The 19786-nt window shown below is 47.3% G+C and overlaps 1 protein-coding gene across 1 annotated transcript in view; it reads left to right on the forward strand.

Annotated features, from left to right (window-relative positions):
• NPSR1 (neuropeptide S receptor 1) overlaps positions 1-19786 on the forward strand; it is a 1037222-nt gene that overhangs the window by 96540 nt on the left and 920896 nt on the right. The window contains exon 2 of the mRNA XM_075316580.1: positions 5653-5794. Within this exon, the coding sequence (XP_075172695.1) occupies positions 5653-5794 (142 nt within the window). The remainder of the gene's footprint in view (positions 1-5652; positions 5795-19786) is intronic.

A 19786-nucleotide genomic window follows, 5' to 3' on the forward strand; every position in this document is an offset into this window, starting at 1 on the left:
CATGTTTAGGAATGTTAGTCAGTCTACAATTTCAGGGGACAGCCGGTTGGACTTGTTCATAAATACACCACCAGCATCACTGAAGATATGTTCTAAGAGAAGACTGGCTACTGGACATGCAAAACCTTCCTTGGCGTGACTGGCGAGCTCAGGACACTCTTTGAAGACCAAAATGCTAAAGGATCCAATCTCCGGCTTATAGCATTGATACTGAGCTCTAGATACTCCTGCACCACCTTCTCCAGTCATTCACTTTGTTTCAGATTTCTACTGTGCATGTAATGTGCACATATATGTGATGGTCTAAAACATGTATTGCAAACCTCACAAAACTTTCTTCTGCCACTTAAACTACTGCTAATGCTTCTGCATTGACAACACGAAGATCCTGTGGTTGGAATTCTTGAACTGTGGTGCACAGTTTGACTATATACAGTTTGACTACGAACAAGAGTCTGCCTTGATTGATGCACTCCACTCTCCCGTGACACATCGCCTGTGCAATGACTGTCTGGACCTTACAGGAAATTGTATCACACTCACCTCCTCACACAGACTATTCAAAGTGTGTTCCAACATATAGATGAGTGGAATAGTGATGAATACTGATGATGGCATTGTCAGCTGTAACCATCTTTGTAGCCATTTCGAAAATCATCAGGAGAGTTCAGAGGTGCTTTATCTGTGCCCACTTTGCAATAGTGATTTGCTCCACATCCATACTGCGTTTTCCCAGGCTATGCCTCATGTTCACCATGGTGTGCCACTTCCACAGTCGCTGTAACATGTGGAGAGTGGAATTCCACCATATTAGCACATCACAGATCAAGTGGTTAACCAGTAGGCCGAAAGACCTTTGTAGCATTGGAAGTCAATCAGCCGCGGGATGCGAATGGTGGAAGTGCGCACACACCGATCGTGCCTTCTGCAGCAGCCCATCCAGACTGGAATAGTGGGCTAGAAATTGCTGTACAATCAGATGGAAGACGTGAGGCATGCAAGGCACATGTGTAATGTCGCCCAGGCACAGGTCCACTAATAGGTTTGCACCATTATTGCACATGGCCTTCCCTTGATCCAGGTTCATTGGAGACAACAATTGATCATACTCGGACTGCATAGCGGTCCATAAATCTGCAGCTGTGTGACTGCGATCTCCAATGCATTCTAATGTCAGCACTTCCTGATTACGTTTAGCCCAAGCTGAGCTATACAGAGGTTGGGGAAATTCTTTCGGCACTCTTGAAACGCGTATTACATGAAGGGAGAGTTTAGGGTGTAAGTGGAGGCCCTAGAGGAGGTGGAGGAGCAGAATCAGTGGGGGAAGCAGTAGATCCAGAGGTTTTTCCCACAAGTCTTTGGGATTTCAAGACTTGCAATGCAGCCCATTCCCCGCCTGCCCCTTCAGCCACCAGAGTAACCTAGTGCCCAGTCAGTGAAATGTAATGTCCCTGACCATGCTTACTCGACCAGGTGTCAGTGGTAAAATGCACCCTGGGAGACACAGAATTTTTCAAAGAAAAGGTAATGTTGTCTGTGACATGATGATGATGAAGCACAGACACAGCTTTATTAGAGAAGTGTCCAACTGAAAAAGATTTTGGGAATTGGTGCAGATGCTTTCCTCCTCTTGAGTCTGGAAATCTTTGGAGTACCATGTATGGTTCCCCACTGTCAGTCTGCTGGTTGGAGATCTGTGATGTGAGAGGAAACAAGGGTAATTAAAGGTGGCACCTCTGAGGAATGAAGTGTGAGATGTTGAGGTACAAGAAGATGAGGAGAGGCCACTTGATGCAGTGCTTGCCATCCACTTTAGCACACTCTATTTATCAGCCATATTTTGAAGTTGAAGTGATGTGCAGCTGGCAAAGAAATCTAGTGGAGTAGGCTGTCCAGTAATGGAAGTTGTTCTTATTTCTCTTGGGATTGGATGAGCCAGTGTTTGCTCAGTAGAGCTGTGACTAACATTATATCATCCCACATACACGCCTCAAAACACCCTGCCTATTCACCCTTCCACCACAATCTCATCTAGATTTGCCATCCATGGTTGATGTACCCTTCTCTTTGAAACAGATGTTTTGCAACCCTATGCCCACACCTGGCAGATATCTGACACAAAAGATTCATTCTTTATTTCTTGCCTGAGATGGCAATATTGTGAAGGCACTAAAAAGTACCAGTACCTAGAAATGTGGTTCACTGCTTTATTTGGAGCAGGCACTGAAAAGTGTCAAGACCTATTTAGCTAGTTCCCCAGCAAATTTAGAGTAGGCACTACTAAGTAACAATACCTAGAAATGTCGCTCACTGGGTAATTAGGATCAGGCAGTAATAAGTAGCAATACCTAGAAATGTGATTCGCTGTGTATTCTGCAGCAGGCACTGAAAAGTGCCAAGACCTATTTAGTTACTGTGAAGGAATCTAGTGATGCACAGAGAAGATTGACACCACATGTGTTTAACACAATTTTATAATATTGCACAGTTAAGCAAAAATAATTACATTTTTGCACTAAAATGTGTATTTAACTGCACGTTTAACCATTTCATAAGGGAAAATATGCAAAACTGACCTCATTGTTATACAATTTCTCCTGAACGATGTAATACCATATATTTGGCTGTGCTGCACTGTTAGGTTACATGTAAGGGCTCAGGAGGGAAAAGAGTTATTTGACTTTAACATTTCAATTTTTTTAGTTTGCAGACTCCATATGAAGAACCCCTAATTTTCAGAACTGCAGAACACTCTCTCAGACTACCCTATTTTTGGAAATTACACTCCTCTGGGAATTTATATATGTGTAGAGAAAATTTTGACTCCATAGATGATTTCTAGAAACAAAAAGACAGTTGATGTTGCAGGCAGAAAACTGCAAATATGCAAACCTCACCAGCGGTCACACTGTGATCAGGGTAGATGCTAGACTGTATGGGCTGCTTCCAGGGATGACGTCCCTTTTGTCATGTGATAGTATTTTGAGCACGCCCCTGTCATCCCTGGAAGCAGCCCATACAGCCTAGCATCTACCCTGATCACAGTGTGACCGCTGGTGAGGTTTGCGTGCTCATGAGATTATGGGCGGGTACTTGCTGATAACAATCACAGCCCCGCCCATAATCACTTGCCTGCGCACACGTCACCAGCGGTCACACTGCTCAGTCCCGTGAGACTGGCACTGGGCATGCGCGTGGATGGCTGGAGCAGTGGGCGGTGCATCAGCTATGAAAAGGAGCGATGGGGGGCGGCATACAGGACCAGGAGGCAGAATAACGGACGCCAGAAAGCCTGCCCCCGTGTCACATTTACAGTATCTGAATACAAAAAGGTACCACTTTATAAAGTCTTTATTTTGGTCTCACATGGGGCACAATAATAACAGGGACCTTTCTAGAATGCAGCCCAGGAGCTGCAAAGGGGGAATATTTTAGGTTTTGGGCGAAATTTCTGCTGACAGGTTCCCTTTCATTGGTAGCATTTTGGGCCCCATGAACATTTTGATCAATTTTAAGGCTCAGTTTACATGAATCAGTGCTTTTAGTTCCTTAAGAAGGAGTTTCAATACTCTGAAACATGTGGAACAATAAATCACAATATTATCTTTGAGTGATCATCTTCTTAACCCACACTGTAGCACGGGTAACCCTTTTCCTTCTTCCTTCCGTATACTGATCCATCTGCAGGGTCTGCAGCTCTTGTTGTGCTCTTGATTTTTTGCCCTTATAACTATCTTATCACTACCCCAGGTGAGTGATACCCTGTAATCATTTTATTCTGGTACCACTAGGATAAAACCCTATTTGTGACGTTTTCTCTTTTCCAGCAATTTTAATTACATGTCTTTATGTTTTGTTTGAAGCTTTAATTATACATTTTTTTGATGCACACTATTGTGCACACCAACTATTCATATTGGACTTTTATTTTGGTACATTTGTTTTGTTATGTGATTATGTAGGACCCTAGGGATTATATGTAGGCTATCGATTTGCCTGTCAATCTACAACATATAAGGGGAGAAAGTAAATGTCCTAGAGATGAACTGCTCCTTGATTGAAGGGGAAATTAGCATAAGAGGTGAAGAGTAGAAATAAAAGAATATACAGTGCTGGCCAAAAGTATTGGCACCCCTGCAATTCTGTCAGATAATACTCAGTTTCTTCTTGAAAATGATTGCAATCACAAATTCTTTGGTATTATTATCTTCATTTAATTTGTCTTCAAAGAAAAAAAGAAAAAGAAATTGTCATAAAGCCAAATTGGATATAATTCCACACCAAACATAAAAAAGGGGGTGGACAAAAGTATTAGCACTGTTTGAAAAATCATGTGATGCTTCTCTAATTTGTGTAATTAACAGCACCTGTAACTTAGCTGTGGCACCTAACAGGTGTTGGCAATAACTAAATCACACTTGCAGCCAGTTGACATGGATTAAAGTTGACTCAACCTCTGTCCTGTGTCCTTGTGTGTACCACATTGAGCATGGAGAAAAGAAAGAAGACCAAAGAACTGTCTGAGGACTTGAGAATACAAATTGTGAGGAAGCATGAGCAATCTCAAGGCTACAAGTCCATCTCCAAAGACCTGAAAGTTCCTGTGTCTACGGTGCACAGTGTCATCAAGAAGTTTAAAGCCCATGGCACTGTGGCTAACCTCCCTAGATGTGGAAAGAAAAGAAAAATTGATGAGAGATTTCAACGCAAGATTGTGCGGATAGTGGATAAAGAACCTTGACTAACATCAAAACAAGTTCAAGCTGCCCTGCAGTCCGAGGGTACAACAGTGTGAACCAATACTATCCATCGGCGTCTGAATGAAAAGGGACTGTATGGTAGGATTCCCAGAAAGACCCCACTTCTTACCCCGAGATATAAAAAAGCCAGGCTGGAGTTTGCCAAAATGTACCTGAGAAAGCCTAAAACGTTTTGGAAGAATGTTCTCTGGTCAGATGAGAAGTCTGAAGACTGCCAACAAATTTTGCAGCATAATGTACGGCCCAGTGTGAAAAACCTGGGTCTCCCTCAGAGGTCATGGGTCTTCCAGCAGGACAATGACCCAAAACACACTTCAAAAAGCACCATAAAATGGTTTGAGAGAAACCACTGGAGACTACTAAAGTGGCCAGCAATGAGTCCAGACCTGAATCCCATAGAACACCTGTTGAGAAATCTCAAAATGGCAGTTTGAAGAAGGCACCCTTCAAATCTCAGGGACATGGAGCAATCATTTTCAAGAAGAAACTGAGTATTATCTGACAGAATTGCAGGGGTGCCAATACTTTTGGCCAGCACTGTAAACTATGATTTTGTTAGCTTTTCAGCTTATGAAAATATAGCCAGTTTGAAATCTAAGAAATGGTGAAAAGTCCTCTTTAAAGAGATTCATAGGGATTGGAAACAGTTCTTGGAGGCCATATTTGTTTCAGGACATTTGGACGACTTCTAGTACTTTTTATTCATAAGGCAAATCAATTGACCACAAATCAAATTTTGGGAAATATTTGGAAAATATGGTGAATTTGAATTTTAAAAAAATTGCTCATTTAGTCAGAATAATTTTCATGAAAATTTGATAACTATCTGCATATTTTTTGCACACTTTAATACATAAACTAGCTGAATTATTTTTTTTCTCTTCTTTTATAGATGGAACAACTGGTTACACTTTGGATCTTGTTTGTTGTTATCATGGTTGGAAATTCAGTAGTTTTGTACCTAACATGGAAAGAGAGGGTACGGAAGAGAAAGTCTCGTATGACATTTTTTGTTACACAACTCGCAATTACAGGTAAGAAATAATCATTTACAGTAGTAACCTAAGATGTTGCTGAATTGACATTTCCCCTCTGAGTCCATATTTACCTGGAGCTTCCTGTTAAGATCTGCCTTAGACTGTATTAATTTTGTAACATTCCTTTGAGAAATAAAATGTAAATTTCAAATATTATTAATGCATTCATATACATGAAGCATTGAAATTAGGTCTGAAAAGCTAATTTACTATTCTTCAAATTCAGAATCCATTTTTTAAAAATCGATAAAAAGCCCTTAAGCATTCAGAACTTTCTACACAGGCTTGTTAGAGAAAATGTATTTGTATACTTCAATAAATTAGTTGAGGTACAGTTGTAAATTACATTACCAAATATGCTATTACATAATTCACACAGGACCACCAGGGATCAGGTATGTGAACATAACACCAATTTATAGACTATATATGATAAAATTGGGTTTCCTACCATATACTTTCAAAGGCGAATGATCAAGAAGTCTAAATGATGATTCCATATGTGAATTTACCCTTTAAATTTACTGGTAGTAATGGGGCAACACTGTGATTGACTGTAAAGCTCCCGTCTCTCTGATGAGATGTCATCACTATAGCCAAAAGCAGTGAGTTGGGGAACAGACAGCTTGAGATGTGTGAAGCAACAATTGTTTTTTTCTTATCTAATTAGCGGCTTGTTAGAAAAAAGTAATGAGTCCTGTAACAAAGACGGAGGTCTACAGTGTAGAATTTTTAACTCTATTACATCCCAGGTAAATAGCAAAGAGGGAACAGTGATTACATAAGACAAGATTGTAGCTCCCACTCATTTGTTGAGAAAGCATTTGTAATATGGAGCTTATGACCCAGTTACTAAATATTAGATTGTTGAGCAGCTACTTTCTAAAAACTCAGAATCTGTTGTATGTAGTTTTCAGTGACTGTAGTAGTATAAAAAAATCTCTAAGGGAAAGTTCTATTGCTTTTTCAAAATGTTACCAGAAACCATATCCCACTTACCTCACACTTAGCCATACTCTCTTGGGGTATAGAAAAACTTTTTAAAGAACATCAGTATATTGTTTCTCATATTCTAACCACCACTAATTACGTGATAGCTACATTTTGGAAACACAAAGATACCCCTACAATTGAAAACATCATTGAAACATTAGTAACGCATAACATTTACGAGCATAATTATGCTCTTAAAAAGATAATACTTTAAAACATGACAACAATTGGTCTCTTTGGAATAACAAATTTTTTACTTCTTTGACCTAAATTTATGGTTTTATGGTCTCTCCCATTGTTTATTTGCTAATTTTGCCCCTTAAAGGGAACCTGTAAGGTGCAATATGCACCCAGCACAGGCAGTTTTGGGTGCATATTGCTAATCACTGCCTAACTGTCCCAGCCTATAGTAGCATAGATAAAGGGATCTTTAGAAAAAGTATTTCTAAAGATCCTTTATATCATGCTAATGAGGCCAGTGACTAGTTGCAAGGGCGTTCGCTCCTGCGCTCATTTCGCCCTGTTTGCATGTTAGTATGCCACATGCTATTCAATGCACACTATTCAGCGTCATCATCGGCAGTGATGCGCCTACCTCTGCCCATTGCACCACCTCAGATTCCTGGGCATACAGTCAGGTTGTGGCTATTTAGATGGGGCCGCCGCTGCCCAGTTTCTCACTTCTGGGGCTGATGTTAACGGCAGCCTGGATGTTGGGCCCTCTGCAAGTAGGGTCAGGCCCCAGGGGATAGGTAATGGTGCTAGTTGTTTACGTCTGTGATAATACTGGGTGCGTAAAGAAGCTAGGCCACACAAAGGATTGCAGTGTAACTGGTTCTTTCCTCACAGCATTGTTATTGCTTGCAACCCAATGGAGGCTGGTCCTCACCACTGGTCCCCTTAGTTCCAGTGCCGGTGTGGTGACCTGGTGGCTTTCATCCCCTGCACCTGTCTCTGGTTGGTGGGTCCCTGTGGCTTGGAGCATCTGGAGGTCCCCTACTAGTTGTCTTTCAGTCTTAGTCCGTACGGCAGGCAGTTTGAACCCTGTTGGGTCGGTTCTCTGTTCCCGGTCCCCAGTTCTCCAGTCACTGCTGTGCCCTGAACTTTTAGGTCTGTGAGGTCCTGGATCGTCCCCTCACCATGCAGATTTTATCAGGTCTACCTGGAGCGTTTGCCTGACCTAAGGCTCTGCACCCAGCCTGTACTATGGTTCCTAGAATACTCCTTCGGCAACCACACGCCTGAGCCTGACAGGTCACTGCTACACTCTCCCATCAGTACCGTTATGTCTGTCTCCTTTCACTTCCACTTACTGACTGTCTGGCCCCTCCTCCCTTGTTGTCGTCTAGTGAACTGGATCGGTTCCACCCCTAAGTTCCATTGCTCCATCCATTGGTTCCAACCCTAGCCCGTCACCAGTTTTTTTTTTGGGGGGGGGGGGACAGGGATTGTATGAATATTTTGGTGTTACTGGCATTGGTCTTCTGTGTTGCTGGGGGTAGGCCCTGCATCTTTGACAGGATACAGTTCCTTGTAGCTCCTGATGGCTCAGGGGCACTACATATTCATCTTATAATCATAAAACTTAAAATGCATATGCGGATCCTGCATACTACCTGCGGCTTCCTTCTGTTCACTAATAAATTTGTTATATATTCATTTATCTCTATTCCTATTTCTTAAGTACCAGTGCCAATTTGTAGTTTGCTCAGCATCTTATAATCACTGAAGCTAAGTACATTTGTTCTTTTTATAATCTTTATTTCCCATTTTATCATTTTATTAGGTATTACTCCTTTCCCCTTTCCTGCATTTCCCTTTTTTCCCCCCCTTCTTCCCTTTCCACATCTAGATAACCAACTGGAATTTACACCCCAATAAAAATGTATATCATCCGTCCTTTTTTTTTTCTTTCCTTCTGACTTTCCCTCTTAAGACTTGGGATAACTATGTTTATCAATTGTGTTTTGTTATTTGTTAAATGCAATAAATTTAATTGTTATACTAGTTTGGTATTTGAGATATCCAACTCAGAACTTTCTTAACTTTCAACTAGTCTTCAAATGATAGTATCTTTTTTGTTATGGAAATCCGTTCGTGAGAACACATAAGCTTACCTGATATATATATATATATATATATATATTAAAACATGTTACCTGTCTACTTGACCTACTTATTTTGTCACTGTAAACTATAGATGAGCCGATCCTTTGAAAAATGAATTTGCCAGCTTTAAACCAAACAACTTGATTCACATTTGTTATAATTTCATTATTTAAAGTGAACCTGTCATCAGAAATGTAGTTATAAACCTAAAAGTTCCCCCCTCTTCAGCTCCTGGGCTGCATTCTAGGAAGCTTCCTATAGTTTTTGTGGCCCCTTTTATTCCAAAATAAATACTTTACAAACTTGTACCTTTTCGTATGCAAATTTCTTAAATCTTCCATGGGGGCGGGCTGCCTGATGTACGTTGCTGTCTTCCTGCCGATTTACGCCGCCCCCGAATGCTGAATTTCAAACCTCAGGACGCCCGTGGTCCCACGCATGCGCTGTGCTACTGTAGCGGTGCCGTGCACTGCGTGCACGTGTGACCGCTGGTGACGCTTTTGCGCGGGCACCGACTGCTCTGTCCGCTCCTCCCATCTATTTCCTGCTGCTGAGCAGGATGGGAAGGAGGTGACGTCCGGTCATCTGGCCAGCGAGCGCTTACGCAGAACGCTGGAGGAAGAGGGGAAAGTGTGGTCACGAGGTTATGGGCGGCACTTGCTGATGACACTCACAGCGCCGCCCATAACCTCGTGCCCGCGCAAAGTGTCACTAGCGGTCACACGTCCACACAGTGCACGGCACCGCTACAGTAGCACAGCGCATGTGCGGGACCACGGGCGCCCAGGGGCGGCGTCCTGAGGTTTGAAATTCAGCGTTCGGGGGCGGCGTAAATCGGCAGGAGGACAGCAACGTACATCAGGCAGCCCGCCCCCATGGAAGATATAAGAAATTTGCATACGAAAAGATACAAGTTTGTAAAGTATTTATTTTGGAATAAAAGGGGCCACAAAAACTATAGGAAGCTTCCTAGAATGCAGCCCAGGAGCTGCAGAGGGGGAAACTTTTTGCTTTATAGCTAAATTTCTGATGACAGGTTCCCTTTAAAAAAAGCCTCTTAGTGTGTGGAAAATATATGTAGAAAACTGTAAGTTCACTGTGGAGTCAATGGAACATGTTTTGAGCTCTGTAATACAAAAAACAGCCTTTGTGATGTCGCTAACGACGCCGGATGTGCATCACAAACACTGTGACCACGACGATAAATCGTTAGCGATGTAGAAGCATGTAAATGGCCCTTAAATCTTACTCCAATTTCTCCACCATGGCCAAGACCAAAGAGCTGTCTAAGGACACCAGGGACAAAATTGTAGACCTGTGTTACGTATCAGTCCAGGAGTGGACCCACTGGGCCGTGCACTGGGCTCCCCCAGGGAGGCCACCAGGAGCGAACCCCTATACAGGAACTGTCTGGCGGCCACCCCAGAGGGCCTAGATGCTGTGTGGCCAGAACACAGGCGGGGTACTGGGGGCGTCCTTGGAAAGTCTGGAGGGAATACTGAGACCAGCCCCAAGCTGACTTCGGGCTGGAGGGAAGCAGAACGGATGACCGGAGCCAGGTGAGGACCGCAGGCGGAGTCTAGGATCAGTGACGCGCGCAGACTGGAGACTTCAGATGGAATCCAGCACCGGTGGCAAAGTGAAACAGGGGGACGATGGAGAGATCCACTGCAAACGGACACCGGGGAATCTCCAGGGAGCCGAACCAGCTGAGGCAAACTGGGCGTCAGGTTCTGAGGACAGAGACAGGTTTAATGACCAAAAACAAAGGCCTTGAACACTATCACAAGATACTAGCTGAGAGAACTTGTTGAACAAGCACCGCCCGAAAGTAACAGGAAGTCTTTTATACCGTGCACCTGCAATCAGCCACATCCTGTTCCAGGGATGCTGGCCCTATAAGACAAGGTGACTGAGCGTGCCCGTGCCCTAACGCGCATGTGTGAAGCCCGGTAGCCAGAGGCAAGCACAAGAGGCCAAGTAGGGAGCACGGGGGACGCAGGGGAGCAGGAGCCGGAGCAGTGGCTGCGATCGGTGAGCACGTGGACCGGATCAGTGGGTACAGAGCGGTGCCGGGACACAGAGACTGGATCAGTCGGTACGGATCGGTGCTGGGACACCAGGAGCGTGACAGTACCCCCCCTCACGCCCCCCTCCCCACAACCTGGTCAGGAACCGGCGCAGCAGAGGAGCAGCAATGTCCTCCCGAAGCACCCAGGATCGAAATTCAGGACCAAAGCCCTCCCAATCAATGAGAAAATACGACCTACCTCTCACCCTCTTCATGGCAAAGATGTCTTTTACCTCACACACATTATCAACACGAACAAGAGGAGGATGAGGAGAACTACCGGTATCAGGGAAGCAGGGCGAGAGGACGATCTGTTTGAGCAGGGATACATGGAAGACGTTCGGGAGACGCAGTGTGTATGAGACTTCGTCGATGCGTTTGAGAACCGGGAAGGGACCGATATACCGGTTGCCCAACTTGTACGATGGTATCTTCAGCCGAACGGCTTGGGAGGACAGCCACACCTCATCCCCCGGGGAGAAACAAGGAGGATCAAGGCGTCGTTTGTCGGCATGTTTTTTCATTCGAAGAGAGGCACGTTCCAAGGATATCTCGACGGCACTCCGTATGTTGGAGAAACCTGTGGAGGGTGCATCGGCAGCAGGGACACCAGAACCAGAGGGTAGCTGCCGGGGTTTCTTGTTGTGGGTACAGGATGGACATGCTGACACAAAAGAGAAGACGTTCTTACGGAGAGATGGCCACCAATAGTGACGAGCGATCAGGCACAGAGTTTTCTTCTGACCCGCATGTCCAGGCTCCTTCGAGGAATGGCCCCAAAGAAGAACTCTCCATCTGTCATTCGCCGCAACAAAGGTCTTCCCCGGGGAAAATCGTGACAAAGTGACCGGAGACACAGATATGACCTTACGAGGACAGACGATGGGCTGGTCCTTCTCTTCCACTTGCTCTGTAGGTACAAAGGAGTGGGACAGGGAGTCCGGCGACGGAGGCAGATGGAATGGACTAACTGGCTGTAGACAAGGCTCACTGCAGACCTGGCCCCATTTGATGATCTCCCCAGAACGCCAACTGATGACGGGTTCATGTACTTGCAGCCAGGGTAGGCCCAACAGAATAGGGTGAGACAACTTCGGCAGCACGTAGAAGGCAATCTGTTACGTGTGCCATGCGCCCATACGGAGATCCACGGGAGTCATGATGAAGAACACAGACTCGGAGAGGGGATTCCCGTCCACGGAAGTGATTACCAGGGGATCCGAGAGTGGCGTGACCGGTATGTGATATCTGTCCACCGTGGCCTGTTGAATAAAATTGCCTGCTGAGCCAGAATCCAAACATGCCTCCACAGTGAACAAGTACTCCTGCACTGTCACTTGGATGGTCAGCGTGACCGGGGACGAGAAGGACTTGATGCCTACAGTGATCTTTCCTACAAACAGGACCAGATTAAAGTTGGTGGGGGCCCCTGGGCAGAAAATCTGGTGGGGGCCCCATAACGTTAACATTTTTAGCCATAACAGTAGAGTGCGATAACTGTAGCATTTAGATATAAATCCAATGAACATTTAGCTTATCCTGTTGTGCTACATTCAGATTTACAGTACTACAATACACACACAGTCCAGGATAACTCACAGCTGTCACTTATACACAGAAAGTAGAGTTAAGGCTGCTTTACACGTTTCAATTACATATGCGATCTCGTATGCGATCGCACACGCCCCCATCGTATGTGCGGAACGGGCAATATGTTGCCCGTGTAGCACAAACGATTGACCCCCGTCACACTTACTTACCCTCCAAACGACCTCGCTGTGGGCGACGAACATCCACTTCCTGGAGGGGGAGGGACGTTCGGCGTCACAGCGACGTCAAACAGCGGCCGGCCAATAGAAGCGGAGGGGCGGAGATGAGCGGGACGTAAACATCCCGCCCACCTCCTTCCTACTGCATAGCCGGCGGGACGCAGGTAAGCTGTGTTCATCGTTCCCGGGGTGTCACACATAGCGATGTGTGCTGCCTCGGGAACATTGAACAACCGGACGTTCAAGTTTTAGAAAATAAACGACGTGTATGCCATCAACGTTTTAACGCACAATCAGGGTCACACATAGCTGTCACACACTACAATATCACTAACGATGCTGAAAGTGCGTCACTTACGACGTGACCCCGCCGACACATTGTTAGATATATTGTAGTGTGTAAAGCCCACTTTACTCACATATTTTTTATTGATCCCAATGTTAAGGCAGCCAGGGCCGGCTCCAGGTTTTTGTGGCCTCCGGGTGAAAGAGTCTCAGTGGACCCCATCCACACACAGACACGCACATACACATACAGGCATACGTACAGATACATATTTGAAGACAAATTCAGAAAAATACATATAAACAGACAAATATATGCACAGTCATATACACTGACATACATGCAGACACAGACGCATTAGGGCTCGTGCGCACGTTGCGTAATTCCATGCATTTACGCTGCGTATAGCACTGCAGTGTAAATGCATGCGTCCTGCATTCCCTGCACAATCTATGTAGATTGTGCATGATACGTGCGCACGTTGCTTTTATGAATGCAGCGATTTGGGTGCTAAAATGTTGACCCAAATCTGTGCGTTCATAAAATGAGCATGTCAATTAATCCGTGCGCTATGGATGCAGCTCCCACTCTGTCTATGGTAGGGGCAGCAGATATATCGCATGAAATCGGCTTTTTCTGTACAGAAAAACGGCATCCATTATGCAGTGTTTCTGCAGCGATTTGAAGCGCACATGTGCTGTCAAATCGCTGCAGAATATTCAGCAGTTACGTGCGCATGAGCCCTTACAGGTATTAATATGGGGAAGTCGCCAGCAGCATCACTCACCTCTCCCGCTTGTTTCCGTCCAGCTCCTTCAGGACATGTGGCTGTCACTAACAGACATGACTGCACACTGACAGCACTGCTGTATATACATCAGAGGAGGGGCTGCAGACTACAATATATACATTACAAGAAGGGCAGGGGGCATAGACGTTACTGGAGAGGAAAACCGCTCTGGTGGTGTACTCATTACTGGCATGGGTGACATAGCGCTCTGGGGGACCCATATAGTTCTGGGGGGGGCAGCACAGACTGCTCTAATTCATATATACACACACACAGTACTGCTTCTTACACACACAGCTCTGACACAGACACACACACACAAATACAATGCACCCCCCATTACTCAATACACACACACACACAATGCACCCCACATCACCCCCCCCCACACACACACACACACACACACACCCCACACCACCCCCTACACACACACTAATACAATGCACCCCTCATCACCCCCTACACACACACACACACAAAATGCACCCCCATCACTCCCTACACACACACACACAATGCACCCCCCAATTACCCACTCCCCAGACTCACAATACAATGCACCCTCCATTACCCCTCCCCCACACACAATACAATGCACCCTCCATTACCCCTCCCACCACACACAATACAATGCACCCTTCATTACCCCTCCCCCACACACACAATACAATGCACCCTTCATTACCCCTCCACCACACACACAATACAATGCACCCTTCATTACCCCTCCCCCACACACACAATACAATGCACCCTTCATTACCCCTCCCCCCACACACAATACAATGCCCCCTCCATCACGCCTCCCCAGCACACAATACAATGCACCCTCCATTACGCCTCCCCCCACACACAATACAATGCAGCCTCCATTACCACTCCCCCCACACACACTACAATGCATCCTCCATTACCCCTCCCGCCACACACACAATACAATGCACCCTCCATTACACCTCCCCCCACACACAATACTATGCACTCTCCATTACCCGTCCCCCCACACACACTACAATGCACCCTTCCTTACCCCTCCCCACACGCACACACACACACACACACACACACACACACACACAATACAATGCACCATTCATTACCCCTCTCCCCAAACACAATACAATGCACCCTCCATTACCCCTCCCCCCAAACACAATACAATGCACCCTCCATTACCCCTACCCCTCCCCCCACACACAATACAATGCACCCTCCATTATGCCTCCCCTCACACATAATACAATGCACCCCCCATTACCCTTCTCCCCACACACAATACAGTGCACCCTCCATTACCCCTCCCCCCACAAACAATACAATGCACCCTCCATTACCCCTCCCCCCACACATTGCAATGCACCCTTCCTTACCCCTCCCCCCCACACACACACAATACAATGCACCCTCCATTACGCCTCCCCCACACAATACAATGCACCCTACATTACCCCTGCCCCCCACACACACTACAATGCACCCTTCTGTACCCCTCCACCCCACACACACACACAATACAATGCACCATCCATTACCCCACTCCCAACACACACAAAATACAATGCACCCTCTATTACTCCTCCCACCACACACAATACAATGCACCCTCCATTACCCCTCCCCCCACAAATAATACAATGCACCCTCCATTTCGCCTCCCCCCACACACAATACAATGCACCCTCCATTACCCCTCCCCCCACACAATACAATGCACCCTCCATTATGCCTCCCCCCACACACAATACAATTCACCCTCTATTACCCCTCCCCCCACACACACACACTACAATGCCAATGCACCCTCCTTTACCCCTCCCGCCACACACACACACACACAATACAATGCACCCTCCATTACCCCTCCCACCACACACACAATACAATGCACCCTCCATTACCCCTCCCGCCACACACACAATACAATGCATCTTTCATTACCCTTTTCCCCACACACAATACAATGCACCCTCTATTACCCCTCCCCCTACACACAATACAATCCACCCTCCATTACCCCTCCCCCCACATACAATACAATGCACCCTCCATTACCCCTCCCCCCACACACAATACAATGCACCCTCCCTTACCCCTCCCATCACACACAATACAATCCACCCTCCATTACTCCTCCCCCCACACACAATACAATGCACCCTCCATTACCCCTCCCCTCACACACAATACAGTGCACCCTCCTTTACCCCTCTTCCACACACAATACAGTGCACCCTCCATTATGCCTCCCCCAACACAATACAATGCACCCTCCATTACCCCTTCCCCCACACACACTACAATGCACCCTCCATTATCCCTCCACCCCACACAAAATACAATGCACCCTCCATTACCCCTCCCCCCACACACAATACAGTGCACCCTCCATTACGCCTCCCCCAGCACAATACAATGCACCCTCCATTATCCCTCCTCCATCACAATACAATGCACCCTCCATTACCCCTCTCCCCACACCCACATACAATACAATGCACCCTCCATTACCCCTCTCCCCACACACACATACAATACCATGCACCCTCCATTACCCCTCCCACCACACACAATACAATGCACCCTCCATTACCCCTCTCCCCACACACACATACAATACCATGCACCCTCCATTACCCCTCCCACCACACACAATACAATGCACCCTCCATTACCCCTCCCCCACACACAATACAATGCACTCTCCATTACCCCTCCCCACACACACACACAATACAGTGCACCCCCCATTACCCCCCCCCACACACACAATGCAATGCACCCTCCATTACCCCTCCCCCCCACACACAATACAATGCAACCCTCACCACCCCTACACACACACAAATTACACTACCCCATCACTACAAACTCCTGCTTCCCCCCTCCCTCGGAATAAAGTACTCCTCCTCTGCCTGTCACAAAGCTGTGTTCCTTCACAAATGTTCCCAGTTGTGTCCTCAGCCCCTCCCCACTCATCCCCATTAATTAAACCTGTCTCTTCAGCTCCTTCATGGATCGCTCGCTTCCTGATGTCCCCTGTGTGGCGCTCGCAGCACTGTGATGACATCAGCAAGGTGCTGATCTCATCACGCTGCTGCACGTCAGGGGCGGGGCCCAGTCCCGGCACGCTGTTCAAATGTATTTACGTCTGAAAGATGCAAATACATTTGAATAGGAACGGAAAGAGGAAGCTGCGGTCATCGGCACTGGCTCTGCTGTGCTCCTCTGCAGTGTGTACATGCCGGGCACACAGCCCACAGCAGAGCCGGCACAGCGCACTGCTTCCTGCTCGTGTGCCTGGCATGTACACACTGCAGAGGAGCACAGTGGGGACAACAGATACAGTGGCCCACTACACAGTGCCCCAGCCTCCTGCTTCTAGGAGGGGGCAGCTACCCCCCCTGCCCCTTGCTGGGTACGGCGGCAGCACATAGCAGGGAGCATTGGCACACCTCTGACCCTAGAAGTGCAAGCGCTGGTACTTCCGGGTTCAATCAGCGTCCTGTGCCCGCAGTTTGTTTTTGCATCTTAAAGACACAGATACAAATAAATAGCGGTGCGCCAACCCCTTCCCCCGAAAATACTGCTGATTTATTAGACTGTCTTTACGGAGGGGGAGAGGGTGTGAAGAAAAAAAAAAATGCTGACAGGTGCCTAGTGGCAAGTATGGCCCTGGTGGTGGGGGCTCCCTTAAAAGCTCTTTTGGTGGGGGCCCCGGGGCTGGAGCCACGCCTGTCCTTCCTATAATCCAGCCCTGCCTACAAACCCTGGGCCTTGGGGTTCCGGCCTCTCAGGGCAGGAACGGATCCGAGGTGTGCCATCTCCACAATATAGGCATAGACTCTTAGCGAGCCGCTCTGCCCGGTGCAGTGCAGCTTGACCCAGATAATCCACTTGCATGGGTTCACCGGTAGATGAATCGGACGACATCAGCTGTGGGGAACGGAAGTATTAGGAGTAGGAACATGGCATACCGGTCTCCTCTCACGGATGACCTCCTGGGACCGTTCTTGAAAGCGGAGGTCAATCCGGGAGGCCTGAGAGATTAGGTCATCCAAGGTAGGTGGGATATTATGGCCTGCCAACTCGTCCTTGATGCGACCGGAAAGTCCCTCCCAGAAGGACAATGCTTCGTTGTTCCAGCTTAGTTCAGAGGCAAGCATGCGAAAATGGATAGCGTACTGGCCAACCATTAGGGAACCTTGGCATACCCGAAGAAGCAAAGAAGCCACTGAGGCGGTGCGCCCGGACTCGTCAAAGGTTCGGCGAAAGGTCTCCAAAAACTCCCAAATGTCGTGAGTAACCGGATCTTCTCGCTCCCACAGGGGGTTCATCCAAGCCAACACCTCCTCCCTCAAGATGGGACATCATGAAGGCCACCTTTGCTATGTCCGAGACAAACAGATGTGGGAGCAACTTAAAATGCAGGGAGCATTGGTTCAGGAAGCCTCTGAAGGTCTTGGAATCCCCAGCATAACGAGGTAGAGCAGCGAGGTGGAGTTGCGACGCCGAGGAGAAAACAGGTGCAGATGCAGTCGCTGTTTTTTGCGTCGATGGGGACGTGGCTGCGGTCTGTATCATGTACAAATGGTGGTCCACAGAAAACAAGAAATTCAGTATGCGGGTTAGGGTCTCACGCTGTCGCACCAGTTCCTGTTGCAGTTCAGACAGCTGAAATGCCTGTGTCTCGGCGGGGTCCATGGCTTGTACAGTCTGTTATGTATCAGTCCAGGAGTGGACCCACTGGGCCATGTACCGGACTCCCCCGAGGAGGCCACCAGGAGCGAACCCCTATACAGGGACTGTCTGGCGACCACCACAGAGGGCCTAGATGCACAGTGGCCGGAACACAGGTGGGGTACCGGGGGCGTCCTTGGAAAGTCCGGAGGGAATACTGAGACCAGCCCCGAGCTGACTTCGGGCCGGAGGGAAGCAGAACGGATGACCGGAGCTGGGTGAGGACCACAGGCAGAGTCCGGGATCAGTGACGCGTGCAGACTGGAAACTTCAGATGGAATCCAGCACCGGTGATTCCATCTGAAGCAAAGTGAAGCAGGGGGAAGATGGAGAGATCCACTGAAAACAGACACCGGGGAATCTCCAGGGAGCGGAACCAGCTGAGGCAAACCGGGCGTCAGGTTCTGAGGACAGAGACAGGGTTAATGATCGAACACAAAAGGGCTTGAACACTATCACAAGATACTAGCTGAGAGAACTTGTTGAACAAGCACCGCCCGTAAGTAACAGGAAGTCTTTTATACCCTGCACCAGCAATCAGCCACATCCTGTTCCAGGGATGCTGGCCCTATAAGACAAGGTGACTGAGCACGCCCACGCCCTAACGCGCATGCGTGAAGCCCGGGAGCCAGAGGCAAGCACAAGAGGCCGAGCAGGGGGGACGGGGGACGCAGGGGAGCAGGAGTGGGAGCAGCAGCTGCGATCGGAGAGCATGTGGACCGGATCAGTGGGTACGGAACGTTTCCGGGACACAGAGACCGGATCAGTGGGTACGGAGCGGTGCCGGAACACCGGGAGCGTTACAACCTGCACAAGGCTGGGAGGAGATACAGGACAATAGGCAAGCAGCTTGGTTAGAAGGCAACAACTGTTAGCACAATTATTACAAAATGGAAGAAACACAGGATGACTGTCATTCTTATTTGGTAGGAGGCTCTATGGAAGATCTTGCCTCGTGGGGTAAGCATGATTCTGAAAAAGGTCCTGGGAGGACTTGGCCACTAACCTGAAGAGCAATGGGACCACAGTCTCAAAGATTACTGTTAGTAACACACTATGCCATTATGGATTAAAATCCTGCAGATGCATGCAAGGTTCTGCTGCTCATGCCAGCACATGTCCTTGCCCATTTTAAGTTTGTCAATGACCATGTGGATGATCCAGAGTAGCCATGGAAAAAAGTTAATATGGTAATGTGATCAGATGAAACAAAAATAGAACTTTTTGGCAT

Source organism: Anomaloglossus baeobatrachus, chromosome 6 (assembly GCF_048569485.1).
Source record: "Anomaloglossus baeobatrachus isolate aAnoBae1 chromosome 6, aAnoBae1.hap1, whole genome shotgun sequence".
NCBI classification, from domain to species: domain Eukaryota; kingdom Metazoa; phylum Chordata; class Amphibia; order Anura; family Aromobatidae; genus Anomaloglossus; species Anomaloglossus baeobatrachus.